This window comes from Halichoeres trimaculatus, unplaced genomic scaffold (assembly GCF_033239565.1).
Source record: "Halichoeres trimaculatus isolate MK-OKI-2021-1 unplaced genomic scaffold, fHalTri1.1 fHalTri1_scaffold_4, whole genome shotgun sequence".
In the NCBI taxonomy this organism is placed as follows: domain Eukaryota; kingdom Metazoa; phylum Chordata; class Actinopteri; order Labriformes; family Labridae; genus Halichoeres; species Halichoeres trimaculatus.
In genome coordinates, this window is record NW_027437182.1 from 20,503,726 (window position 1) to 20,531,527 (window position 27,802).

The 27,802-nt window shown below is 40.2% G+C and overlaps 1 protein-coding gene across 1 annotated transcript; it reads right to left on the reverse strand.

Moving 5' to 3' along the window:
* On the reverse strand, nt 1-24,119 carry usp46 (ubiquitin specific peptidase 46). The gene is made up of 9 exons (XM_074668809.1): nt 23,747-24,119; nt 15,959-16,039; nt 15,408-15,621; nt 7,661-7,899; nt 7,165-7,241; nt 6,971-7,054; nt 6,701-6,898; nt 4,641-4,719; nt 1-4,523 (listed from the first exon to the last, which is right to left on the reverse strand). The coding sequence occupies exons 1-9, from the start codon at nt 23,780-23,782 to the stop codon at nt 4,422-4,424; spliced, it is 1,110 nt and encodes a 369-aa protein (XP_074524910.1). The 5' UTR covers nt 23,783-24,119; the 3' UTR covers nt 1-4,421.
* Nucleotides 24,120-27,802: the final 3,683 nt, after the last annotated feature.

The following is a 27,802-nucleotide window of genomic DNA, read 5'->3' on the forward strand; positions in this document are numbered from 1 at the left end:
GAACAGAAGACAAAAACTCAAAATCAGTGTTAAAATGTGGTTCTTCATGTTAAAGCATTGAAGCTCATCACTAATAAAGTGCACTTTCAGTTTTTACACCCAGTACATCTCCTTTCTCTCCCACAGACTCAATCAGATCTCACCTGCTGCAGGACTCTGCACCTGAGCTCTCCAGGTAGAACTCTATCACAGTTAGATAAGACCAAGTGCAACGACTGAGCGTCTCAGTGAAGGAGAGTGCATAAGTGTTAATGGAAGATCGGCGAGTTATAAGTCTCCTTCCTGTTCCCCTCATCTGTCTAAATGACTAGGACTACTCCTGCTACTGTTTACATCCTGGCTCAGTTCAACCCAGTAAAAACGATCAACATATGAAAGGTGATTGATTATGTAGTCAAGTGATTGTAAAGAAACAGTATTTTAGAACAACGTTCCTGAATGATCACAGAAAATCTTTGAGCGTCTTTACATTTGAAGAACTTTGCTTTAAAAAAATACTTTTCCTATTTCCAGAAGTGTTTTTGTTTTCTACATAATATATATGTACAGTTGTATCTTTACAAAGAAAATAATGTTCTGTTCAAGACCGTTGCAAGGTCAGTGTCAGCTCCAGTTTGGCACATTTTCCTTCACCCAGCAACAGACTACATGGAAAAACAGCAGAAAGAAAAGCAACCGACACCTTTAAACTCTCTCTAAACAGACACACACTCAGCTACAACCCCAGTTCAGAAAAAGGGTTGGGTCGCTGAGCAGAATGTTGACAAGACAGGTTTCTATGGTTTGCATTCATTTAAAGTCTATATTTCATTGGAAGTGGTGCATACACAACATGTAAAATGCAGAGTTTGAAAAGTGAAATTTTACAATGTTCTCAACTGTTCAGGATCTTATTTGTCTTTTTTTTTTTCATTTCATGGTGCTCCAACCTTAGTGAAGCACCTGGACTCTTCTACTACAGAGCCATGCTGTTGTATGTGTTGTGTATGCATGTATTTAGATGATTTGCAAACCATCAATAACTGTTGCTATCAACATTTTACACAGTGTGCCAACTTTCTTCTTGTACTTGGGGTTATATCAAATAAATCCTATCTCTTCCTTATTTATTTTGAGATGTCTTTTAAACGGTTATTTCTCTGATGTGCAGCAAACAGGAATGTCTTTCACATAAAACAAGTCATTAGATGTTGAACTACTCTACAGGGCACGGCCTCTGAGCATGAGGCATGAGCAACATCTACAGCACAAGGGGTAGTGTGTGATGAAACAGTAATGCTTGAGGAATCCAATGTGCTACAAACCAAATGACACACACAGTTTGTCAAAGTCAGAGACAACCAAAATAAAGTTAGAAAGGGAACATGTAAAAAAAAGAAGAAAAAAAAATCAATGTCAAGGTAGAAAATAAAAACAAAAAAGGCTGAAAATATATGTTGATCAATTTCAGCAAGTAGTGAAGGGGGGGCTTTTACTTTGAAATCAGGGGCTTACAAACCACAACAAACACATCACTAGGAAAAAGAATCAGCTGCTGATAAAAACACATCTACCGCTAACATTTAATAACTTCATATTAGTCTCACTGGGAAATCCACGTTGGATTACTTCATCTCTTATTGCACTTTTAATGTTTTCATGTCCTTCAGGGGATCAGGGAGTTCTGGGCCATATCTGATGAGGATCATCTGTCTTAACTTTTCATCAAAGCTGAAAACTAAAACCTGATAAGAAACTAATTTTATTATCTGTCTTATCCTGTTTGGTGTCTCATACACCATGTCCTTCATGGTGAGAGCTTCGATAAAGGGGGTTTTAAAGAGAAGTAATGTTGGGTTTAAACCTTGGCCATGATCTTCAATATTTATGATTTACTTGTTAGTTTAAATGAATATTGGTGGGCTTTAGAAAATGAGTTGAATTGATCCAGTAGAAAACTAGTCATGTGCATGTTTTTTCAGCTACAGGACTAGATGTTTGCACCCATGCTAGTTTGCACTATAATTATTGTTGATTTGAAATAATTACTTTTTTTCTGGATGTTAAAGAGGGGGTGTTGTTTTAGTCTTTATCAAGGGTAATTATCCGGTTTGTAAAAATGAAGCTTTGCGGAAGTGCAAAAAAGTTGCTGTTCATTGAGAATTTGCAGGCACAGTGAGTGAATTTTTTTCTATCTCTGCGGTTTGTAAGTTATTAGAATCGTTTGATTTTCCAAACAGAGGCACAGCTCAGGTCACGTGACCGGCGGGAACCCTGTAGCTGCACAGAGAAAAACTCACAGCCGGCGTCATAGCACATGTGGCTGTGTCCATGGATTGGCATCATTTTATGGTTTCAGGAACAGACGGGTGACGTTGTGGAGGCTACGTCCACGTTTCATACAGTCTATGGTATTTATTCTGTCCCTCAGGTACACCTGTAAAAGCTTTAGCTTTTTTCTAAAAAAAGCTTTTTTTCTCAAAGCGGTATTATCTCAGCCTCTGTCTTAAACACTTATTTTTAGCTGTGGCCGCTTTACAAACCCCCTTCCCTCTGATTGGCCAGGCCTTTGGAGGCCTGAAAGGTCCCATATTGTGCAAAAATCACTTTATTAAGTCTTTTAGTGAAATTTGTGGGTCTTTGGCTTTTCTCCCAGCCCACAAAATGTGATATTTAATGACAAAACCAGTTCTTAGTAGTGCTTGTGAATGTAATATCCTGACCTAAAACGAGCTGTTTGGATTTTGGGGATTTGCCGACACCAATGATTCCCTTTTTTGACCAATCAGGAGCAAGTCTGATCTAATTGGTCCACAGGAGCAGATACCCGGTATCTGCGGTATCAGGGGTGGCTCATCTACATATGAAGGTCACGTCCACTAAATCAGACCGTTCTGAACAGAGGGGCTATGAGAGCCTGGAAACAATGCTGCTGTGCTTGATTTATTGGCTTTTTGGACCAAAACATGTTACTAACATTTCATGAAGACGTCAATGATTCATATTAAACTGCAGAAAAGGAGGAGAATATGGGACCTTGAAGATCTTATTTTTTGATCAGTTCACAGACAGAAGCTCAAATTTCTATGACTTACGAATATGTAGCAGTTTGAAAACCTGCCATGTTTTGCATGAACATCCAGCATTGATACTTTATATCCATATTTAAAGTGTGAGAAAACAGAATACCCCCTCTTTAACCTGTAGGGAGGGGCTTTAGGCTGTGGGTGCAGACTCAACTAATGTTAGTAGCAGTGTGTAAACCACTTGGACACAGATCAACTGTAGACTCCGTGATGTTAAATTTTGACTGTTTTCTGATCGTTTCTTTCTTTTGGACAAGTTACAGCGTCTATATTTGAATTTTCATTTCAACAAATTAAAAATAAGTTGCTTTGGTACATCTCCAAAGTTTCAATCTATCTGTGTTTCTCTATGTTTTTATCTGACTGGGTGGAGCAAACTACTGGAGCAATTCAACACTTTTCTACCTTTGAGTCATTTAGACCTCATGATGTGTAAAAATAAAGCCCAAGTTTAAACACTTAAATAAACCTTTAACATAAAATGCTCTCAAACTTCATTACCTGTGTTAAAACAACACGAATAAATACATCATGTTTAATAAATAGGGGTTTTCTATACATTTATAAAGGCAGAAGCTGAACTGAAGGGAGATCTCTTTGACTTTTCTTTGTTTCTGTAGTGTTTGATTATTTAAAAAAGTTAATTAAAGTAATGTGAGCAGACAGACAGCAGCTTACATCAGGACAGAAGAACCTCTTCAAAGGAGGTAGCTTTCAGCATTGCCTTTCTTCACTTAATGTTCAGATATTGCTTTAAAACTGCATGAAATCTGTCTGTCAGTATTATACAGTGTTTGTCTCCAACTTCATTCACCTCTCATGCATCCACCCGGGACAGGGACACATGGAACGACAGGAACGTGATGGGAAAATAGCCCTAATGAAGGATTTATATGGGGCGACACAGCATGAAAATAGACCTCATATACATAGAAATGATATCGCACAATAGTCTGTATGTGCACCAGACTCTATCACAGAGAATCACAGCTGTGGGATTCTCACACAGGTCTACACAAAGTGAGCACAAAGGGCTCCATCTTTGAGTGTAGACCATTTTTTTTCTGTCATGCCGTTGAGCATTTTTGCTTCGGTTTTTAAAGTGCAGTCCAGATGCAGGTGACATAAAGGCAAGAAGAAAATCACAGAAAGAGAGGAACTGATGACAGACAGGTAAACCCAGAGGTGGGAGGGTTGGCACGTACGTCAAAGAGACTTTGGGATTGGGAGCAGGATGAGATGAAAAATGGCTGGAGTCTGGGTCTGTTAGGCTGAAGGTAAAAATAAAAAAAAATAACTGAAAAGAAAATGTCTCATCCTGTGCAGTCTCCTCCTGAGTCTCTGATCCGGGTGCAGTCACTCCCTGGACTGGTAGAAGAGGATGTATCCCGACTCAGAGTTCTTGGAGATGTCTGAGGTAAGCCCGTAAAACTCCTCGATAGCCTGGGCGTCAATTTTCTGCGAAAAACAAGTGAGGCGGCGTGTAAGCAGATGTTTACTGATGCTACGGCAGTGGGGACAGATAATTCAGTGAACACAGGGCACATCAGCAGGCTGAGACTGAGAGTGACGCACCTCCACAATGTCATCATCAAACAGCAACCAGAAGCCGTGACTCTTCACGATGGTGATGTAATGACCTCTGTTGGGGCCGCTGAGGAGACACACACAGACAGACTCTTTGTTGTATGGATGTTGGGTAATCACACAGTGTTATGAGTGAATCAGCAGCTACAGAAGCTTTAAATGCAAAGAACAGCACACAAATATTTAAAATCATAAAACCAGGGATCAAATTAATTTAAAGCTTGCATTCGAATATGACATCATACACCACTTTAAATTACGTATCAGGATTAAATAGACACATGATTAACATGAGGTAGTTGCTCATGTTTGAGAGTTGTTAAGTGCTCAAATTGTATAAGATCTTGGTTTCTGACTCTTAATTCTGTTTCCTAGACTTTTATTTTGAAATTATTTACTTTTGTGTCACGTTACCATTGCTCATCTTTGTTCAATTCCTCATGGTATGTCATAAAATAAGCAATCAATTACAACAAAATGACAGTTTCTCTGTTTTTCTTCTTAATTTTTGTTGACAAAAAAAACCAATAGCCTTCGTTTATTTATTTCTGTTTTCACGTGTTTTGTTTAGATTGTTTTGGTAAAAGATTGATCCTCATCTGGATCCTGCCACATTAAAGAAAAGGGTTGTTTAAACATATCTTTATGTTTGTGTTTATATAACCTTTATCATAACTCTAAAAATGAAAAAAAAAAAATCCAAAATGAAATCCGAAATTAGAGCAAATACAAAGCAGAGAGATTTCAGTAGATGTGACCTGACACTTTAAATATTTTGTCTTTGTAACTGTGGCTTCTTAATAGTTTTAAATGACTTTTACCTCACTTTAAATACATTTTGGAAAGGATAACCACACTTGTATGGTAGAAAATGATTTGAAAATTACATCAAAATACTTTTCATGAATATTGGGAATTTACTCTGAGTAAACAATTACATCAAGTTTTCCTGTGTTTAAGGTTTGCTCAACGTCTCTAACTCTCAGATTCAAAGTATTATGAAAGACTTGATTTCTGCCTAATCACAACAACAACAAAAAAAAAAAACAACCATAGCATTTTTTTTTTAAGTCAAAGGCTGCAGTGCGGCTATGTTTGAAATTTGAGTGTAAAAAGCACAAAAGGCAACTTTAAGAAAAAGTCAGAGGACAGTCTGCAAAATCTCAACCTGAAAATTTGTAAAAAGAAAAGTCAGTAAATAAGCAAATTTTAACATAAAATATTACCTGGCTGTGTTAGGCACTTGATTTTAATGGGCCATAATTAACTACAGCCTGTAATTTTTTGGTAATAAACTGTTGTGATGAAGTTAACAAAACTTCATGACAGTGAGCATGGTATAGGACAGGGCAGTGTTTCAGAATCATTAAATCAAAATAAACTGTCAAAGACTCAGGGTGACAAGGAAATAAAACTCCATCAGGCACTTCAGTAACTAATGTCGCCCTGCTCGAAATAATTTCCAAACTAGAAAAGCACTCAGAGAGCTCAGACCTCCACCAAGCATATTGTGATTGTGATGCAACACTTTAGTCCTACTTTAATGTTATACTTCCTTTCAGCAGACTGTCTGCTACAATTTGGTGTTAGTTGCAGGTTTGTACGATAATTTGTTACCTGACAAAGTTGAAAATGATGATGACCCAGTACATATTTCATATTCTGGATCTTAGTATCCAGAATATTGCCAGGATTTGGATCATACTTTTACATCTGTCAGAAATTATGGTGACCTTGTCTTGTATTGTTTTGCAAAGCATTCCGACCATTTATGGAGTTATATACACATATGGTGAAAATGGCCCTATCTCACAATGACAAAGAATCCTTTAAGAAAATCCTGGATCCAGACAGTGATCCAGATCAGCTCCAAAATTGAATCAGTTCTTCCTTATCCCATTTTGAACATTTCCTAAAAATTTCATCAAGATCTGTTTGTTACTTTTTGAGTTATGTTGTTCACAGACAAACTCTCCCAAAAAAACATAACCTCCTTGGTGTAAGTAATTAATATTTGGTGTAAAACTATTGATCTTTTAGATCAGTACCTGCCACAGTGAACCACCACAGCCACCAGATCGTACATGCGATCTAGGTTAACTGCATCCCCAGAGGTGTTGAACAGACGGAGCTCGAGGGGGAAAACCACTCGATAGGACAGCTTCGTGTAGCGGTGCAGCTGCTCCATGTACTTGAACCTCTTCAGATGGAGAGCCAGGATCATGGGGAGCTTCTTCACACGCATCCTGCAGGGAGGGAAACATGTTCAGAGACACATCAACACGTTGTGGCGGTTTGAAGTTCAGAACTGCACTGACCGCTTCTGTGCCTCCTGCTTGCTGCAGCACGTCTCACAGTAGTATTTGTATTCACTGCACAGAGTCTCTGTGTTACTGAAGTCCCTGGAGGAAGAGAGCACGCCACGAGAGGCTGGATTATTTAATCTGTCTCAGACTGAAGAGGACGTGGTCTACTGTCAGCTACGCCTGGGCGTGTAATGATCCCGTCTTACCTGAGACAGTGTGTTATTGATGTGTTCTGCTCCACATCCACAGACAGGTCCAGAAAATCCTCATCTTTGCTGCTCACCTGTCAAAGAGGAGAAGACGTGGATGTAACTAAACTGTCATTTTCCTGAACAGAGGCAGAGAGGATTAGCCTGCACCGCCCACACCTTTACATGCACAAACACACACTTGAACAGGCAGTCTTTGAAGTGGTGATACTGAGCAGCTTTTCTCTGAGCACAGAGCATCTTTAGTGTTTGCAGGGGTTGTTCAGGGAAACCTGTCCCGCTCCTCACCCTGTGACTGTGAGGACAAAGCCTGACGTAAAGTGGGTGGCCTGAGCCCACCGGGGAGGGTTTACTGAATCTGCATCACTCAGCATCTTTGCAAAAGACTAATCCCTTTCTCAGACTTATTCAGGAGAGATCAGTGATTCAGGGTGACACAGGGACAGACGAGAACAGAAAATATACTGCAGCCTTTAACAGTAACAACACCCACCGTTTCACAGTTGAGGCAGCGCGTCTCATTGGTCAGAGTGCCTTGGAAGATGTCGTGGACCCATGTGGGCTCTGTTTTGTTCTCCGGCTCGGTCTCGGTGGTGACAGCGGTGCCGTTGTTCTTCAAACGCCCGTTCTGCTTCTCCTGCTTCTTCTCCTCCTGCAGGATGTCGGCCACCGTGTTCAGCAGGTAGTTCAGGAACTCGTGGGCATCCTGCTGCATGTAGTTATCAAACAGATCTGTGGGGAGAGGAAGAGATATTCAGAACAACTTTCTAACAGCTGGAGGGGAAAGCTGGTACTGTACATCAGAGACGCCAAGCAAAACAGCAGCAAATTCACTAAAGATGAAGAGCTAAAATGAGAAACATGACCTGAAATAAAAGCGAATATTGAGTCGACTGAAAACTTATAAAACGCTGCATCATTTGGGTGAGTTTAAGTCCCCTTGCTCATTTCTGGTTTATTGCTCGATTCAGTCTTGAACTGACATCCAAAGAGATACTAAGAAGTTTTGCCAGCTGACATCTTTGTTCATCACCCAAAATTTTGTCTCACTTTAAAACATGCGTATGAACCAAACCTCACCGCTGCTATTGCTACTGCTGGTTACAGCCTTTGGTACTACAGCAGTATTTTTCTGTGGCCATGTTTGGCCATTTTTTCTTGAAATGCCTTCAAACACAAAACCTTCAAGTTTTTTTGCACAGAGGTGTGACCCCTAAATACTTCTGAGGTGTTTAACTTACTGTCCCCTCAAACCTCCAATTTTGTTTAAACTGAGCTTGAGCACTCACTGTCACCCATCCCACTGGCACAAAACTGACCTAAGCCACGCAATGAGAGCTCAAAATCACATTCGATCTGACTTGTGTCCAACCTTCATCTGAGATCAGCTAACAAATAAAAGTGTCCCAAATCAGGTTTGAAAAGATCAGATTCCACATGACTGGTAGTATTCACTCTAGTACAGGGTGGGCCATTTAAGCTGCGTTTCCACCAAGCGGTACGGGTCGGTTCAGTACGGTTTGGGACGGTTTGGGACAGTTAAGTCTGATCCCGTGTGCGTTTCCACAGCAAACTGTGCCCTCTCGTGGTGGGCGGCGTGTAAGCCGCATGCCGGAAGCCACAGCTGGTAAACAATAGCGTGACGCCGTAGCAGCTTACCCCGCGATTAAATCCAACAAAGAATAAAAACGCGACACAGTAAACAAAGAGCACGGATGGAAGACATGCAGCATTTCGTCCTCTCTGTGATTTTCATGTAACTCTCTGTTACAAAGTGCAATCAAGCTTCTTTTCAGAGAAGTCTGTGAGCCGCAAGGAGAAATGCAGCCGCTGTCGGGGTAAGTGACGATTCTTTTGACCAATCAACCGTCTGCAGAGTGTTGCTCCACCTCCCGAGAGCGGATCGGTTCAGTCTGGCACCCATACGAAAGGGTCCCAAAAAAGTGGGACGGCTCGTCTCGGTTTTTAGGGATCCGTCCCGGGATGAGTCTGTGGAAACGCTGCTAAAAGCGCACCGTACCGAGACGAACCGACCCGGACTGCTTGGTGGAAACGCGGCTAAAGATTTACCCATCGTTATCTCTATTTTGTTTGCTTAGCTTTTGTCCTAGAAACTTAAAATTTTGGATAGTTTCTCCTTAAAGGCAAAGCTTTTGATGTACCTGAGCTCATTTGTTTCCTCCTAATGATTGTCGAGTATGACATCGAAGGATAAGCGCGACCAGATTGTGGCCTTGCAGGAGGCTGGACTGACAACAATACAAATCATAAAAAAGGTGGTTGTTTGTTGTAAGACTGTCTACAATGTCATGAAATGACACAAGGAGACTGGCAATACCACCAGCAAGCCAATCCCCAAAAGGGTTGTTGAGATGGTGAGGAAGAGAATCCAAAGGATTTCTCACAGGAGCATGAGGGCAACAGCAAAGGAGGTGAACATTTCAAGAACTTCACTAAGAAGAATTGTCAAACAGGATCTCTGACACTCAGCACTAAAAATGCAACACAGACAACTGATTTCAGCTGCTTCCAAGAAAAAACAGCTTGACATGGGGAAAATGATGCTGCAGGAGATCCAGAGTGGTGCAGACAAAGCCCTGGTTTGGTCTGATGAGAAGATCTTCACCGTTCAGGCAGTGGTCAATTCCCAGAGTGACAGGGTTTCTGCACATAGTGCACAGCACCTACCTGAAGGCTGCAGAACTCATGTTCGTTGTCAGAAGCCAGCTGGAGTCATGGTGTGGGCTGCTGTTGTATCTGACGGCTAAAAGATTCCATTGGTCTTCATTCAGGAGGGTGTGAAAGTGAACAGCCAGGTGTAGCTTCAAATGCTTGAAGAAAAAGTGTTGCCTTGGTGCACCAATGCATTTGGAAACCAGTATGTCTTCACACAGGATGGTGCACCAGCTCACACATCCAGAGTCACACAGGCCTGGTGCAAGCAGCACTTTCCTGGCTTCTGGGACAAAAACATGTGGCCTCCATCAAGTCCTGGAGAGGGAGGTCTCAAGAGTATCTCACAGCAGTGTCACCTCTTTGAACTTGATGCAGAGACAGTGCGGCGCTCATGCCAGGCAATGCCAGGTCATCTCTAGGCTATGATAAAGGCAAAGGGTGGCCATATGAGATGTAGAGAATAAGGTATAGAAACTGTGTTCAATGTTTGTTATGTTTGTCTGCAAGCATTTTTGGATAGTGCTGAAAAAACGATGGGTAAATCTGTCTGGCCCACCCTGTAAAAAACACCTGATCCGACTCACGTATGGGCAAAAATGATCAGTCACTGAGTCCAGCCACTTTCTCCTGCTGCATAAATGCATCTTTTTTAAGTTTTTTTTTTCTTGCAGTGAGTCCAAAATAAGCCAACATTATAGGCCATTAAGTATAATGACTGCACTGCATGAGAAAAAAATGTAATCTTGCATAGTTTTTTATTTTTCCATATGAAATGTTTCTTGTGGGGAGCTGGTTGGCTCAGCAGCTAAAGCGTTCAACCCATTAACAGAGGTTATAGTGCTCATTGCAGCTGTTGCTGGTTAAACTCACAAACCTTTGCTGTATGTCTCCCAAACTATCCACTCCCCACATTTACTGCAGTCCAGTCTAAACGGCTAAAATGAAAAACCACTTTTCCCATAATCCCATAAGAGTTATGTCACTGAAAGAGTAACACAGGAATTCTATCTCAATTTAATGCAACATTCTCTTTTAACAAAGAATTTTCTTTCTTTAAAGCTTGTTTTTTCAGCTTAGGTTCTTTTTGAAACATCATGATTCAGATCTGTAAAAAAGTCAAAATTCAAGCTTTGTCTTCAAAACGAGAAGTTGTTGAATGGAGGTGGATCCATTTTTTCCTATGCATACAGGAATTCAGGAAATCTAAAAGCTGAGGGTCTTTGACACAGCATCAAAACACGTTTGTTTCACAGTCAGTATGTTTACATGGCCATAGCTCGAATGTCACAGAAGGGATATTGTCTTGTCTGACCATGTGCCATGGTGTTGTATTGGAGCTACAGACTGTATGAGCACAGCGACCTATATTTATCATGGTCATCTACTTCCTCTTCTTTAAAAACCTGCAGAGTCCTGCTGAATCCAACCACAGTCTGATAGAAATCACATTTTCTAGGTGTGTCAATCGAGCTATGCTCAGTCTGTTCTTGGTCTGACTAAGCTGTTTACATGCATTTCAATAGTTTGATCTTGTGCTGACTTAACTCATAGTCTGATTTCTGAAACAGCATGTGAAAATTTAGATGTAGAACAGATTTTTACCAGTGATGGGTACCATGATGCAATTATGCTAGGGGTGGGAGAAAAAAATTGAAAATTTAAATATTAGCATTTTTTGTTTGGCAATATCAAAATTGGGATTCTTTGTCAAAACTTTTTTTTTTGTTTGTTTTTTCAAATTCAAATTCATTCAATTTTGTTTATAAACTGGATTGGAAAAGAGTTACCACTTTTCTCCAGCAGAGGGTGAAATGTTTCTCTCTGACTCCCGTGATGTGCGTCTTATGGGAAAATATGGCTCCTGATATAGTCCGTAGACATTATCATCGCCATTTAACTTTTTCACATGGTCTGGTGTTGAAAAAGAAAACTAAAAATCGCAATAATTGTACATACTGAAGAATTTTAATCCAATCGGCACCCCAAAAATCATAAAAGAATCGAATCCTGAGAATAGCATAGCGTCCCAGCCCTACATCACGCTGGATATAATCCAACCTGCCCTGCTTTTGCTCTCCAAACTTGTTTCCAACAAAGCCTGTAGATGCCTGATCACTCCACACCATTTGGACTACAAATGTGATACAGACACTAAATTACTTCCCATCCTAAGACTCAGTCCCCTGCTAACAGACACTGTAGAATCTGTGCTTTTATTTTTGAAAACCAAATTAAATCAAATCCCCCCCTCCAATAATCCAGCCTCCTGGTCTGTTTGAGCTGTCGGGCTCAGGTGTAATAGAAAACAGTGATGACCGCTGGCTCACTGAACATCATTACTGTGATTAGTTAAACCTTGGCTGTTCCTGCGATAAGAAATTTCTCCTGAGAGCAGGTCTGTATGTGAAAGGTGAGATGTGGGGAATCATGGAGCTAGATGGAGGAGGAGGGGGCAGAGAGGAGGCAGCTGACCGAAGCCGGGTCTAAACAGAGATCTCATTGTTCAGTCACATAAAGAGCTTCCTCAATATGGACAGCAGAGAACAGTCGGCCTTTCTGTACGCTCTCCTCTCCCAACGACCTTACCACCAACACGCACCTGCCCTTCACCGCAAATATTCAGTCTGCATTAAAGCCAACAGCGCTGCAGACACACAACACTGACACACAACTCTGCAGCCTCTGATTGTTCATGAGCATAAGTGTGTGTGTGAGCATCTACCAGCTTTGACAAGAGCATGAGTACAAAACAGAAAAGTCCTCTACTGTAACTGAAACAGCTTTTTATAGCACACAGCTGAAGGCACAGGTGTGACTTAAAATAAAAATGATCAAAAGCAGGTTTTTATTTATGATAACAGGTAAACAAACCCCATACAACAGCATGCACAGAACCAAGACCCGTGACTGGTGCATGTGGATGAAAGAGAAACCACCTGACATTAGTTGTTCCAGGTAGATCACACAAAAATGCTTGCTGAAAAAACTGATCATAAATCAGTTCATGTCCTCTTCTTAAGGGAGCGTACTGGCTGTGTTATTCACATGTCTAAGATGTTAAAAGTCAGTATTAACAATCAAACTGAAACTGGAGGCTTGATTACCAGTTTGAAAACTTTGCTGGTAGTGCCTCCAGACTTGGCGGTGCTCTGCTGAGTTGCTTTACAGCGGCTTAGCAGTACATTTGATTTTAAACAAGTGTGAAAACATATTTAATCCTTTGTGTTACGTTACGTTTTAATTCTTTTGCACATAAATTATCAATTATCATCAGCAAGATTTTTGAAAACATTGTTCAGTTTTAGTTGACTTTATTTACTCTGCACTTTCTCACAATCTTTGTCACTTTCTGTTGCATTTTGTCACACACAGGCAAAGTCTCTCTGTCTCCTCTTTAGTACCAGGGCTGGAAGAACGACCGGCTCTGATATAACACTGCTCTCAAGGGAAAAACAAAGCTCTGAGAGTTTGAATGTTTTAATCCCAAAAACAGCTGTCTTTAAAGGAGCTATGCCAAGCATAAGAAGCTTCTCTTTGCAAAGAAAAAAAATAAATATATAAATTAAAAAGTCCAGAGGGAACTTGTTTTGAAAGCACTGGCATTACTTCACTTTTAAAATGAAAAGACCAAACAAATGAAAAGTTGTGTTATGGGAATTTGCTAAATAATAAACACTACCATAATTGGATTATCAGTGTTTTGGCACAGCTGAGGAAGTGTTGGAGCAAAAACACTTTTCACACAGAGGTTGTGTAACAGCTGTAATGAAGCTATTACTCGAACCTTCATACTATTAACTAAACTAAACAGGATGTGATAGTCGTTTCGCTTTTTTTTTTTTTTTATTCTGTGTTTTGGTGTTGCTGTTTCTAAAATAGCCAAACAGCTTCACGTAAACACCCTGCTCTGTAATTCACAGAGATGCTACTTCTCCTTCGTCACACCTCTGCCGCTTCATTCACAGTCAGCTCAGAGATGGAGCATGAATACTTGGTTCTGATTGGGCGAAACCCGTAAAGACAGTTATGGACTCTCTATGGTATAAGCAACAGCAAGGAAAACCGGATCACACACTCCATGTCAGTCTAGCACAACCTGGGTGATAAAGCCTCAAAATTGTATCACAATATCTTAAGGAAATCTGCAATAATGATATTTATGACGATATGGGAGAAAAAACAACAACTTCTTATTAGTGGTTGCTGCTTCTGAATAACAGCATTTTTATTGCGCACACAGTATGGAAGCTAACCAATTCATTACTACTACAGAAGCTTGAAATGTAAACATAGTAAGTAGGTCAGATCCAGAGGAAATCTGACATTTTAGAGGAGGAAAAGTTAATCTTTCAGACAAAAAGCTTCATAATTCTATATGACACAACACATTCTTTCTATAAGGACACCAAAAGAAAGAGGAGGTATGGACTGAAAGTGCTGAAAGAGACGCATCCATATGAATTGGCACGCGCCCAAATCCGCGGAACTGCTCTTTGCCGAGCCGATTATCGGGGCCGATATTTGGCATATCGGCATCAGCCTTTTTTAAAAATTCGACGGTCAATAAGCAACAAATCTAAAACTGCGCTGTTGCAGCTCTAATGCAGCTGCTCCGCTGTCTGCAGTCACTACTCAGTCCCCAGCATTGTTCCACCCACAGTACCATCTGATTGGTTACTCCAAGCCATTGCCTGGGTAACAGCCAATCAGCAGTGCAGTTATTGCAGTTGCATTGAAATTTTGGAAAAGTTCATTTACTGTGGAAAACTTCAGCTATTTATTTTTTTATGTTTTATATAATGTTTAACTTTATACAACATGCTGCAGAGCCTGAGAGCTGTTAAATAAACATAAGCTTGAAAACATTTGAATGCAGTTAAGTGTTGGAGTTTGTATTGTTCAAAGTTTTTATGCCAGCTTTGACAGCAAATTAATATCTGCTTCAAATATCAGTTATCGGCCTCTGTGACTCCAAGTAATCCATATCGGCCTATCTCTACCGTAGAGACAAAAAATCCACTAATACTGTTGTAGCTTTCATGTCCTCAACTCGTGTCTTCATAGCCTGGTTGTATTCAGCCGTGTGTTTCAGCTTTAGGTGGTAGTGTTGCCACCCTTTGCGGTAATATTTCTCCCGCACATTTTGCATTGAATGTGTTTTGCTGCATGTCTGATCTTCGGTCAGCCAAACCACCTCCACATCACTGAGGTAGCTCCTCTTTTAGGCACTAAATCCTCATGCAAGGGCAAAGTTAATGCTGCCATGCTACTTTCGCTTTTGGCCATGGTTGTTTTGTACACAGCAGATAGCGTCATACGTCATTATGTCTCTGCACTGTTAATATCGCAAAATGACAAATTTATATAATAAAAAAATCAAACCAGTATTTTCATAGACGGTATGATATTGCACACCCCTACTGTTGACGCTGTGTTAAATCAGGTTAGTGTGGTCTAAGTTTGCTTTAAAAGTGTGGAAATAACGACAGTTACAGTCAGCAGCACAGATTTAAGAGCAGCCTGAAGAGCTACTAGACTCAAAGAAGAGATGTGTGGCCTCTTACCGTTCTCCTTCCTTAATCGTGAGATGAACTTCTTGGGCGGGATGACACCCACTTTCTTCTTCTGTGTGGCGATGGAGTGGAAGAGGTCAGCCAGGCATGTGAGTAGGTTCTCCTTCTTCTTCTGCTGGGCTTTGTACGCCAGAACGTTCTCCCGGAAAGGCCGGCAGAAGTAGAGAGCCTGGAGCACCGAGTTACAGTAACATGTGTTTCCAAACTGCGGGGGGCACACAAACACAGGAGGGGGGTTTCACTCTTTAGGCTGTTTTTGAAATTAGAAGCTGGTTATAATACAGATGTTTTTTTATTGTTTTTATCTGCTCAGAGTGTTCAAAAGGCAGCCGGGAAACCTGCGTGTTTATGTCAAAACCATTTTCAGTAAACAGAACATCCCTGACAGGGGCAACAACAGAATCAAAACAACAGCGTCACTTTCGCCTTCCAGAGGAGGACATGACTCATCTAGTCCTGCAGCGGTTTGTTTGGAAACATGACACCGCTGTTTTTTCAGCAGTGACCTGCGTGAGTGTGTGAGAGGATTAAGAGATACTCACATTGACCAATCCAAAGTAGTGTTCATTGATTGGGAATTGCTCCGGGCCGATATCTTTCTCCAGAGCAGAGGCATTGGTGCCCTGTGGGACGAGAGGACAAGAAAGCATGAGGCCATCATCTTGTATGACAGAGTTTACACACATTTATCATCATGTGGGATGGAGGAAAGTCTCATTTGATCCGTGTTATCTTTGTATGTGCAGGGCTTGAAGCAGGAAAAAATCCTGTGCCTGAAAGCGGGGGGGGGGGTGTTTACTGCGTTTAATATTGTTTTTATTATTAATAATAATAATAATAATAATAATAATAATAGTAATAATAATAATAATAATAGTAATAATAATAATAATAATAATAATAAAAACAACATTAAACACAGTAACACTAATTTTTTGTTCACACAAACGGTCAGTCAGCGATACAGCATAAGTACCTGTGGCCATCGCTTCTGGTAGGGTCCACAATATTGTTGTTGGATAATTATGTTTGATATGATAAAGGCGGATGATGAAATGCTAAAGTTTACCTGAAATAGATTTAAAACCTTTTTAAATATAAATGACCCCTGTGCACACTCAAATAAAGACTACCTAAATCAGGTATTCAGCTCTGAAACGGTTGTGCTCCTTAAATATGAAAATATGCAGACTATTGAAACAAAGTAATAAAAGGAGGAGCATAATATTGCATTCAATGAAAGTTGTGAAGGTTGAAGATTAATTGAAAAAATAAAAACTAAACTGAAAAAGCTTTCTAGAAACACTATCTACTTTAATATTTATTTACAACAGTAAGTTTTCACTCATAAACTAAGTACCATACTTTCTGGACTACAAGTCACTTCGTAGTACTATCATACATTTTTTGAGGTCGTATCAGTCAAAAAAATGCGTCATGAAGACGAAAATAACGTAGGCCTACATAAGTCACACTGGACCATAAGTTTCATTTATTTAGAATGATTTGGTTTGTTTACAGTATTTCCAGAGTGAACATTTTACATAAAACTTTTAAAATGTTTGTTTATTAGGAGGTTTAAATACTGTTCCTACGGCTTCTCATATCTATGATCAGTTTCACTTCTCTACGTGTGCTCCTGTCTTCTCCTCCTCCCCTGCTCTAGGTGAGTGTTGCTGGCGAGAACGGTACACTGTGAGCTTAAATGAGCTCCGTCTGATAAATGTCCTCACTTTTAACAAGTTACGGAATATTTGGCGCTAGATTGTGACTTAAATTCCGGAATCCGTTTACCATAGAGAGCAAATAAGACGCGAGTGAAGTTTTAAAACACGTTATCAGGCGCTAAACACCGGGAGCTGTCACAGTGTCCGAGACGAAGGCTGAAGACCAGCGCGTCTGGGGCGCCTCTCAGTAGAGGACTTTGCGAAGGGACCAATGAGCAAACACTGTGTGCAGGCAGTGCTCGTGGGAGTTGTGGTGTCGTAGTCTCATACTGCAATGGGTTTAGTATTTCAGATGCCGTTTCAGAAAACTACAATTAAATAATTCAACCCGCCGAAGTCGCTAGTAGGAGTGACGGTTTTACTGAAATTCGCATGGATGAAAAATACATCCATGCGCGCCCGATTGCGTGATTACAGACTCGCTGGCGGCGCAGTTTTCGAGCGGGTATCCCGATTACGTGGTAAACTTGCTCTCTGAAGCCAAGCTTCTTTGTTGTCCAAAAACATCTCTCAATATCACTGCTTCATTATAAGGGGTTGCTACTCCGCTTCTGCTCTCCGCCTCCGTCATTAATTACTCTCTTCACGAAGCACATTTATCTGACAAATTAGACGGACAGTGCCATATTGGACGATCGTTCTGCCAGTCACACTCATCATAGACCAATACGCATCAAGCCACGGTATGACGTAGCGGATTTGGGCCGCTGCTGCTTGTTTGTGAAAGAGAGGCGGGAGCTGCTCTCTGCAGCTCCCGCCTCTCTTTCCTGACTGGTTCAGTCGGAACTCGATCGAGTGAAATCAACGGAGGGCAGCCAGACCGACCTGCAGGATTTCACAATCTGGCAGGTTTGTCTACGCCGGATTTCCGGCACTATGCCGGAGGTCTTCAAGCCCTGTATGTGTAACCAAATATCTATGGATATTCAGTGTTAAAGTATCAGAGAGCATAGACCAGCTGCATTTCCCTTCATTTCTGATCATGAGCAGTTTGTGTGGTTCTGCTGCTCCCTGATTCTCACTCCTTTTGAGGTTTTTTGGCTCTAAAATCCTAAAGTTGTCCTTACAAGCTGTTTGCACACATGCACAAAGCTCAGCCACTTGCAGACAAACTCTGAACCCTCACCTTCATTTCATCTCTAAATAAGTCATTTTTCTGGACTCTGGATTAGACATGCACTGGGATCGGTGATTGGTGATCAAAGATCAGAAATCGGTGATCAGCCCATCCTTACATATGAAAATGATCTTATAGACCTCTGGGAAGGTCTGACAGCCAGCCTTTGTTGCTTTTTGCTTTGAGACCTAAAACTCAGGACACTTTATTGGTTGTTTAAGTTAAAACATAAAGATTTTATTATTTCAAAGATATTGATCAGTGATTTTCAATAAATAAGATTGGAACATTGAAGGTTAATGCTGTTAGTTATAAATAATAAAAAATAAAAATTGGTACCAGCCTAAATCGGTATCGGCAGGTCAGGCCTTTAAAGATCGGTGATCAGCCAGAAAATTGTGATCGGTGCACCACTACTCTGGATGCATGAGGTTCATATTAACTCTTAAAAGTAGAGATGGGTGATACCAGGTATCTGTATCAGTATTTTAAGGTATCGGGTACTAGTGAAGGTGATACCAGCAGGCAAAACTCGAGGAAAGAAAATTGTACGTTGAGCAAGTGCTCCTCGCCAGAAGTTGGGGCTACATTGCTGCAGTCTGACACCACGGCAAATGTGCATCAGGTCCTGTTCAGTCAACATGAATGAACCAGGGATCAGTTTATTTAAAGAAAATTACTCAAACTCAGAGTTGTTTGTGCTTTACTTTGGACTTTATGGCAAAATGACTGTGCTGTCTTCATTCAAAATGATCTGTCACTGTTCATTGAAATTTTATGTCAACAATTTTATGTCCTGCTTTATAACCAGATGTCTAAAAACATCCAGTGCTGAAGGGAAAAAAAAAACATTTTCAGGACAAGAAAAGCAAATGAGTCACTGATATAAATCAAAATTCTGTCAGCCAAGCATTGGGCTCTGTTGTTTCGGCCAAATCACAAAAATCATACCGTAACTCCTGCCGTCATGTTCTGCCTTCCTAGACTCATCCACCTGCCCCTGGACCTACCACCTGTCTCAGATGCAGCAGAAGTTGGGCTCCAAAAGTATTTCCAGAAAATTGACAGAGGCTCTTGATTGCTATGAAACAGGCTGTAATATGAGTTTTTGGAGCAAACACTACATCTACAGTAAGTGCCTGAAAACAAAGACTGTGATAGACTTTTCTCCACAGAAAGAAAAGAAAAATCAGCTGGATGAAAGGTTCATAATATCAGTGCTTTTTAGCTCCCCTGTAGAGTCATGGTGCTGAGTGAACACTGATTGGATGCGCAGCCAATAAATCCTGTTTCTGGAGGTTCTGAGTTTATTTTCATCAAGGCTCAAAAAACTCAAAGTGGGGCCCTGCTTTAATTCCCTTTTTGCGCTGAATTAAGAGATGAACCTAAATTTGAGGCCTCGGTTTTAGAAGGTTTAATTGACCAAATTATCTTAATGGCCAAATTTCAAAGTATCAGTTTCAAAATGTTGAAGTCTAGCTTGATGTCTTTTCCAGAGAAACCTGTCTGTCAGAGCAGAAAGAGGATACAGTCTCAATGCTTCCACTCGTGTCAAAAGTCAGGGGTATTTTGTGTCTGATTGCCGGGATGGATGGACCACCTTCCTCCTGCCAGAGCACAAAGCTTTGCTCCATCAGCTACAGCTTTGTGCGATCACAGAGGATGATTTAGTTTTGGGGGAGTCTTCGTCTTTGACTTTGAGTGACTGTTATTTTTCCCAGTCAAAGCAGAGAGTGAGTATGTCTTAGTGTGAGTTATAATCTTCAGTCTGAGATGAAGAATTGCTACCGGAGTGATCCTCTCCTCATGTGGAATCTTCTCAGTCATTTAGACACAGAATAGGAGGGAAATTATTGGTCATATTAACAGATCAAATCTACACATAGGGTGAGTGTGAGTAAGACTGAAAAACATCCAAATAACACTGATGCCTGACACCACATCTGTCCTACTCTTCATAAATATTTTCTATTTAAAAGAAAAACACTTTAAACTGGCCTTGTGCAAAAATTATGTCCAAATGCCACAGCTCTTACCAGCTTTTTTGTTACATCAGATGGACCTCTTAGCTGCATTTGGTAACTTTCAAGCTCCCTTGCATTTTGCAGACACTTAGTCATGAAACCAGCGTTAATAGACAGAGATCCTTGACCGACATGGCAGACAAAAGAAAAACACCTCAACAATGTAAGTGGTGCCTTGAATGTGTCTTGATCAAAAAAACAAGAATTTCTTCACAAACCAGTTGGCAGGCATGGCTGGTAAAACACACATAACAACACATAAAGACTAAAACTGTGTCAAGGCTAAGTTAAGCGCCAATTGTCGCCAAGAAACAACTTTGAAGTTCTTGAAGTTTGTGAAACACATTATATCATCTATCCATTTATTAAGATCATGAAAACTGGCATGTGTCTGAAGATGTTTGGAATCTACAGGAAAAGTACATTAAAAGTCAACAGCATAAGTTAAACAATTTTTGCTTAACTCACACAGGGAGAGCAACAAACATCACTCCATCCAACATGTTTCTGATTACTCCTCTGCTGCATTAGTTAACCACAAATTAGTCTACTTGGATACTTTCATACTCAGAGAATTCATGTTTAGTAAAAAGATGCATTTAACATTTTGTACTTATTCAGTTTAATGGGACTCAAAGTTGAGCGGACTGTGGAAAAATCATTCTTTTAAAGATTTTGTTTTGATCTCTGAGACACTGAATGTAGTTTTATTCATTTCATGCACACAGTGAACTGTGCTGAAGCCCACATCTTCAAAGGGTGCACACTTGAGGCCACACTGGCCAAATGATCCGGACTTTAGGGTTGAATCTTGCTTAAACACGGTACAGATTGCCAGTGTGACCGCGTCCTACAGCAAAACTGCCACTAAGTCTAGTGTGGAGTCGAGCTGCGCAGCAAGTTTTGTGTAACAAAAACACCAATATAAAGTACCAATATGGTCTACGTTTTCCTGGCTTTAGTGTTACTTAAAAGAGGAAGAAATGTTTTAATGTACTGAGTTCAGTTATTGAGCATACTTCACACACATAGGCCAGAAACACTCATGCACAAACACGATCTTATGAAAATATAAAACAGAAGAGATGTCAGAGTGAAGAGGCTGCAAACAGACATGACCCCTGCAGCTAGAGGCGCCTCCTTCAAGGACACCTTGGCAGGGTAGTAAACTGGCATCACTCCAAACAGTTTTTTTGCTGGTCTGTGTGGAGACTTTAACCAGGAAGGTGAATTTAACATTTTTTAATCATTGGTTAGTATTTTTTCAACAAAGCACAAATAAAATGTTTTTAAAAAGTAATGAAGCAGCTCCTGTGAGGCAGTTTTCACTGTGTTAAAAGTGGACTGAAGTTAAAAGTGATGCTTCTTAACTGATCCACAAAAACAAGCAAAACATCCTTAGAGACAAGATTTAACATTCTTGTAGGTATTTCACACACTCTTTATAACTGCTAGGGGGTAGCTGTCACAGAGCTTGCTGCATAAACGTCCTTTTCAAAATTTTACACAGCAAATAGGAGTGTAACCTTTGCCTGTAAATAAACAATGGAAAAAGATTTTTCTTCAGAAAACATATGTGCAAACTGGACAACATACTGTTGTGTCCACAAAATCAATGAAAACCAAAAGTTACAGAAAGGAGCTCTAAATTTAAGAATCTATGGCAGGGTTGGGCAAACTTTTTGATTCGTGGGCCACAATGGGTTCTAGCATTTGACAAAGGGGCCGGACCAGGAGCAGATGGATGGAGTGCTTTGGTAACTATCAGGGTATCATTCGTTCAGTCCATATCCATTTAAGAATCCAAAATCGGAAAACAGATAATGACTTGTAATTCAATTTTTTGTTTTCAAATAAAAAAACAGAAAACAAGTAACGATCTATTTTTCGCTGTTTTGATTTTGTTTTGAAATTAAAATTAGAATATAAGAGAATGGAATTTTAATGGGATTTTTAATCCGTGTATGGTTCGTTCTTTCGTTATTCTGTTTCAAAACAACAAAAAAAAACAAAACAAAACAAAAAAAGTACTTGTTTTTTAGTTTTTCTGTTTTAAAACCAAAACGGAATTACAGAAAAACAGAAAAGCGCGGTTTTTCTGTCCTGGTTTTAAAAATGAAAAAACAAAAAAATAATAAAAGATTGTGTCAAAATTGTTTGTGTGATATTATGATATTAAATGTGAACGTCTCTATATAAAATTAGACAAATAACTCACATTGAAGGTTTATACAGACATGTTCCTGAGCTTTATAAGTTTTTATAAGTAACAGATCGCTGACGATCCACTCCATCTTATCCGCGCGCATATGCGCACTTCCATGTGTTTCAATGAGTTTTGTTTTGTCCACTTTCCTTTTCTTAGGTCCGTTCATCTTTACAGAAGGGCTGATGGGTCAGAGGGTAAAGTGCAAACGTGGAGTAATAGGCCTACGGTTCACATCAACAAAGCCAATGTCTCTACAGTGCGGCATCTAGTGGGAAAACATCAGAATTTCAGGGAAAATAAAACATTAACAAGGTTTATTCATTTAGTTTTTTCAAGTTCGGCGGGCCAGATTAAAACGTTTAACGGGCCGCATGTGCCCCCCGGGCTGTAGTTTGCCCATGCCTGATCTATGGGCATCATTGGATTATATGTTTAGGTCAAATTCAAGCTTTTAGACCAATTAAAACAGTTTTAGACCAAAAGAAGCTCCCCATACTTGATGACTGTAAGAGCCAACATTATTTCCCAACATTTTTATTTTTAAAATTAAATCATAGATCAGGAATTAGTTTTCATGTTGCTAAATCATAAAAAAAATCTACAAGAAAGTTCTGTAATGATGTACACATCATCAAACATCTGTAAACTGCACAGGGAACCAATGGCTGTCACATCTCACACACTTTTAGACTATCTTTTGAAAAAATGTATTGCTAGTTTAGGGGCTATATCCTCCTCTTATGTCGACAGAGCTCACAACATACACATTCAACCTGAACTTAATGGGATATACTGTAAAGTGCAACAACTTAGTGTGTCAATAATGAACCCAGAGGTGACAGACTTTACAGGCTATTCAGTCTATAATGTCTCCGTGCTGTTAGCAGCTCTCTGCAGCAGCAGCAGATTATGCAATCACAACAAGCTGTCAGAGGCAGCGCGCGGCTTCATTCACCTGTCAATCACCGGTGACAGCCTCACAAAGTGGACAACTATCGTGTCTCAGGATGCAGCACAGAAAGTCAACGCGTACAGCTCAGTTATGGTGGGGATGCAGGCCTGTTTTATAACCTCGACCTGAGAGGAGGGAGCACCGCATCCTTATTCCCCGCTTTGCATAGTATGTGTGGCTGCAGGGGGAGGCGACTCATCCATGAACATCACTACACACCAGCTCCAGCAACACAGGCTGCAGGCAAATCGATAGCAACACACACTCACACAAACACACACACACCCGGCGTCGTACTCACCATATTACAAATGGAGGCGATGTTTCTGACAGTCATTTAGTTTACAGTGTCCCCCTCGCCGTCATCTTTAATAAATAAACATGATTTCAGAGGAAGGCGTCGCTCAGAAATGAAGTTAAATCGCAGCCGCGGCTGGAGGCCACACTGCAACCCCTCTAGAGTCAGACAGCAGGCGGAGACAACCGGAGCAGCATGCAGCCAGAGCCGAGCTGAGAGTCCGGCCGCCCTCAGCAGCGTCCACACGGCCACATCCCCGCACACATCCCCGAAACACCGCCGCTGGAAGCCGTCAAAGCATGCGGGGACGGAGGACAGGTGAAGTTACAGGCAGCAGGTTGTTTGCAACGACCAGGAAACAAGCGTGATGCGTGAGGAAGCAAATAAACCCCGCCCACGTGACGCTAAACCCAGAGCTGATTGGTTCGAATTATCTTCATTTGACAGACAAGAAAACACAACCAATCACAGGCGATAAAGATGAAGCTAAGGTGAGCTGCGGCCAATCAACTACAAGTCTTTGACACTATGAAGTCTGGGAAATGTATTTTATAATAGGAAACGCATTTAAATGGATTTGTAGGCTCCAGGCACATCATTCAGATAACTTTTTCCAACTGATGCATTCAGTCTTTGAAATTAGATACATTTATACAACTAATGGTAATGTCTGGTGAGATTTATAATAAAAATTCCTACAGCCAGACCAAAATTTACAACAACGTCAAGTGTCCATTAAATTACCAACAGCTCTAATTATTTCAAATTATTGTTGTATCCTATAAAAAAAAACAAATCGTGAAAAAATCTCTGATGTGTTGTCAAGCAAAAAATAATGACCCTCTGAGTCTGTGCTGGGCTGTAAACATTGGTTATTGTGCTGTGAGATCTGCTTTTTAATGTCAGTTGTGGTTTGAGCGTCCCTATTTTTTTCTGCCAGACAGACACTGGATTATACAGCAATTTGGGAGATTGAAGTCACATACGGGCCTATACTCAACAAACTACGATGCAAGTGAAAGGAAATGCTATTTATCACAATTTGGTCCTTTTCTGCTTCCAACACATCAACTTAAATGTGCAATGTGCACTTTCTAACATATAACACCCACTAACAGGTGCTGTTGCAAAGTGATTAACAAGAGATTCATGAAAAAAAAAGTCTAGGATGGAAGTTTTTTTTTTTGGCTACATCAAGAAGCTTGAAAAGTTGATTTTTGCTCCTGGAGCATCAGATGACACAAAACAGGGAAAAATAGTAAATACTTCTTATTAAAAAAACCAAAATGAGCAGCTTGATAATTTTGAAAGACATAACAGTTGTAGTTATTTTTCAGTTAATTTGCACTTCAAACATTCTGCTGAGCCAACTCATCAATTAACATGATTGGCTAAACATTAAACAGCTGATAATTTCAAATAATAGAGTACTTAAAGATGCTGGAAGGAGGATCTGTTTTAATTAGACTGCCTCACCACCTTCTGGCCCCTAGTCTCATACACACTGTCGTGCAGATGTGACTTTTAACAAGTCATGTGTTTGTTTTGGAATTAAATGGAGATCAGATTGAAGCAAATTTTCTACATTTTAGACAACTTTTTACTAGATACAGTACACCAAGGTATTTATCAGTTCAGTTACGCAGTGCAATGGTTTGAAACGTGACAACAAGCAAACGTAAATTTGTATCATGGTTTAGTAGCTGTCTATATTTGGTGCTACTGGCAGTGCAGTGCTCTTAGACATGTCCGTAATGTGTGACATTAGTAAATCCTGGTTATGTCCTGCCAGTCATCTACCAAGCAGAGCTAACGTAACCTCACTCTTCATTTTATTGATAGACTCTCAAGTTTGAACAGACCACTGCAGAATAACTGCTGCATGTGGGTTGGAATGGACATCATCACTAACAGTTCAGCCCATGTTCTAGCCTTTAGCCGCTATCACTCTCCCGGTTAGCTTTCTTCTGCTCTTCTGTCCTTTTTCTGTCTGACAGTTAGGCTCCTGAGTCCACCATTACTACAGAATTCATAATAGAAATTGTTTACAGCAGAAAAAAGCACAGATCTCTCTTCTCATGACTAAACTTTATTAGCCAGCGTGGTGTTGTCATGGAGACTTAGACATGGGGTAAATCAATCCAGTCCTGCTCCACCTGATCGGGAAGCTAAGAACTAGCATTTAGAAATAACCTATAATCTTATTTTACAGTGTGGATGAGAATCAGGCATACATCTGGAAGAGAGACTTTTTCTAGATCACTTAGGAACTCCTCACAGCCCCTTTGTGTCATATCATCCCAAAAATGAAATAGAGCATCTTATCACAAATTGTTCTCTTAAAGCAGGGGTGACCAACTTGCGGCTCGAGAGCCGCATATGGCTCTTTGCCTTTCAGCGTGTGGCTCTTCGATCCATTCATATATATATATATATATATATATATATATATATATATATATATATATATATATATATATATATATATATATATATATATAGTTAAGAGTAGTGGTGTGCCGATCAATCTAAAATATTGATATACTAATGCTAACGTTGGGATCAGTGTTGATCAGTATTTGGGTGTACAGATTGATACTTAAGTTTCAGTTTCTCGTCTCTAGTACAAATTTAAACACACTTACAAACACAATAACTCTTACTTCGAAAGTTGTAAATGTACTGATTTTCATTTTATGTCATTCGTTTATGTGTTAGAGGAAGCGTGTTTGTAAGACTCCATGCGTGACATGGCTCTCTGTAGTACCACGGTCATTTTTGTGGCTCTTGGTCGCTGGCTGGTTGTCCAACCCTGTCTTAAAGAGCTTTTTAAAATCACTTTTTATGTGTAATCCAGAAAACAGACATTCATAGGGCACTTCATTACTATAAATCTGCTACAAGGACATCTATAGTTGTTTTATTTTTTAACATTTAGTCTACCAGAAGAGCATTTAGAGGGCTCTTTATGACATTTTATCAACTGAAGGAACATTCAGAAGACACTTTTTTTTAAACTAGTTCATAGGGCACTTTTTTATGTTTTATCCTCTGGAAGGGCAAAACAAGAACATTTTTATGTGTTTTCCACTGAAGGCATACCAGACAAGGCACTTTGTAGTGCTGCATCGACTTCAGAGGAATCCATAGAGACATCAGGGGAAGTGGCAGAGCCCGCTGCCCTCCCCTCTGAGGAAACTTCTGGATATGCGCATAATATTTGAATGTTTGCTCTTTCCCTGTATGCATTATCTTACTGTTTAATATCAAACTGAGGCTCGTGTATGGTCAAATTTTGTTAAATGTTCATGAACAGAGAGAAAAGCTTGTTGTGCACACACTTGGCCCAAAGCTGTCTCTTGTTGTGATCATAAGAGTTATTTTTGCTGAAGAGATCTCTCCCCAGGACTTTAAATGCCAAAAGTGCAGAGGCTCTGTAAATTTGTTTTTGATTATGTACCAAGGAAAGTCATGTTTTGCAAAATAGAAAGCTTTTTTCCAAGTATAAAAAGAAATAAGCAATAAAAAAAATTAGCCATGTCATTTTAAAGGTTAGGTTAAATAACTTCTCATTCAAGAAGTTGTAGATTTAGTGAGCTCAAAGCGTCAGTTATCTGACCAGATGGAGGAAGGTTGGCAGTTAAGTGTCCTCTCTGCAGGAGTGTCAGGCCCTCAGGACACTGTCATTCATCTCCTGCTTTGTTCGTGCTTTCACAACAATCCCTCGCCAATTATCTCCTTAACATTTACATGAGCACAAAAAGAGAGGAAAACAATGAACAATTATGATTCTTTACATCAAAAGGAAAGGCAAAATTGAGGAGAATAAAAGTCTTTGGTGGATGAAGACAGAAATGACAGTTTGAGCCGCGGAGGAAGGGAGAGGTTTATTGTTTGTATGACGTCTTGTATTAACCAGGAGAAGTTTGTTGTTTGTTCTCACAGATTTTCTTATGAATGCTTTTGACTGACAAGGAAACAATTACATGTGGAGGGAGCTTGTGGGCTCTCCACACAGAGCGTTCCCAGACATATTTTCTATTTCCGTCTGCTCTGTAT

What these genes read in the sequence shown, in the direction of transcription:
- usp46 (XM_074668809.1), bottom strand. Translation starts at nt 23,782, where the DNA reads ATGACTGTCAGAAACATCGCCTCCATTTGTAATATG. An exon ending in ACTACTTTGGATTGGTCAAT is followed by an intron (nt 15,622 to 15,958) that starts GTGAGTATCTCT and finishes TGCCCCCCGCAG; the next exon opens with TTTGGAAACACATGTTACTG. An exon ending in ACGATTAAGGAAGGAGAACG is followed by an intron (nt 7,900 to 15,407) that starts GTAAGAGGCCAC and finishes CTCTCCCCACAG; the next exon opens with ATCTGTTTGATAACTACATG.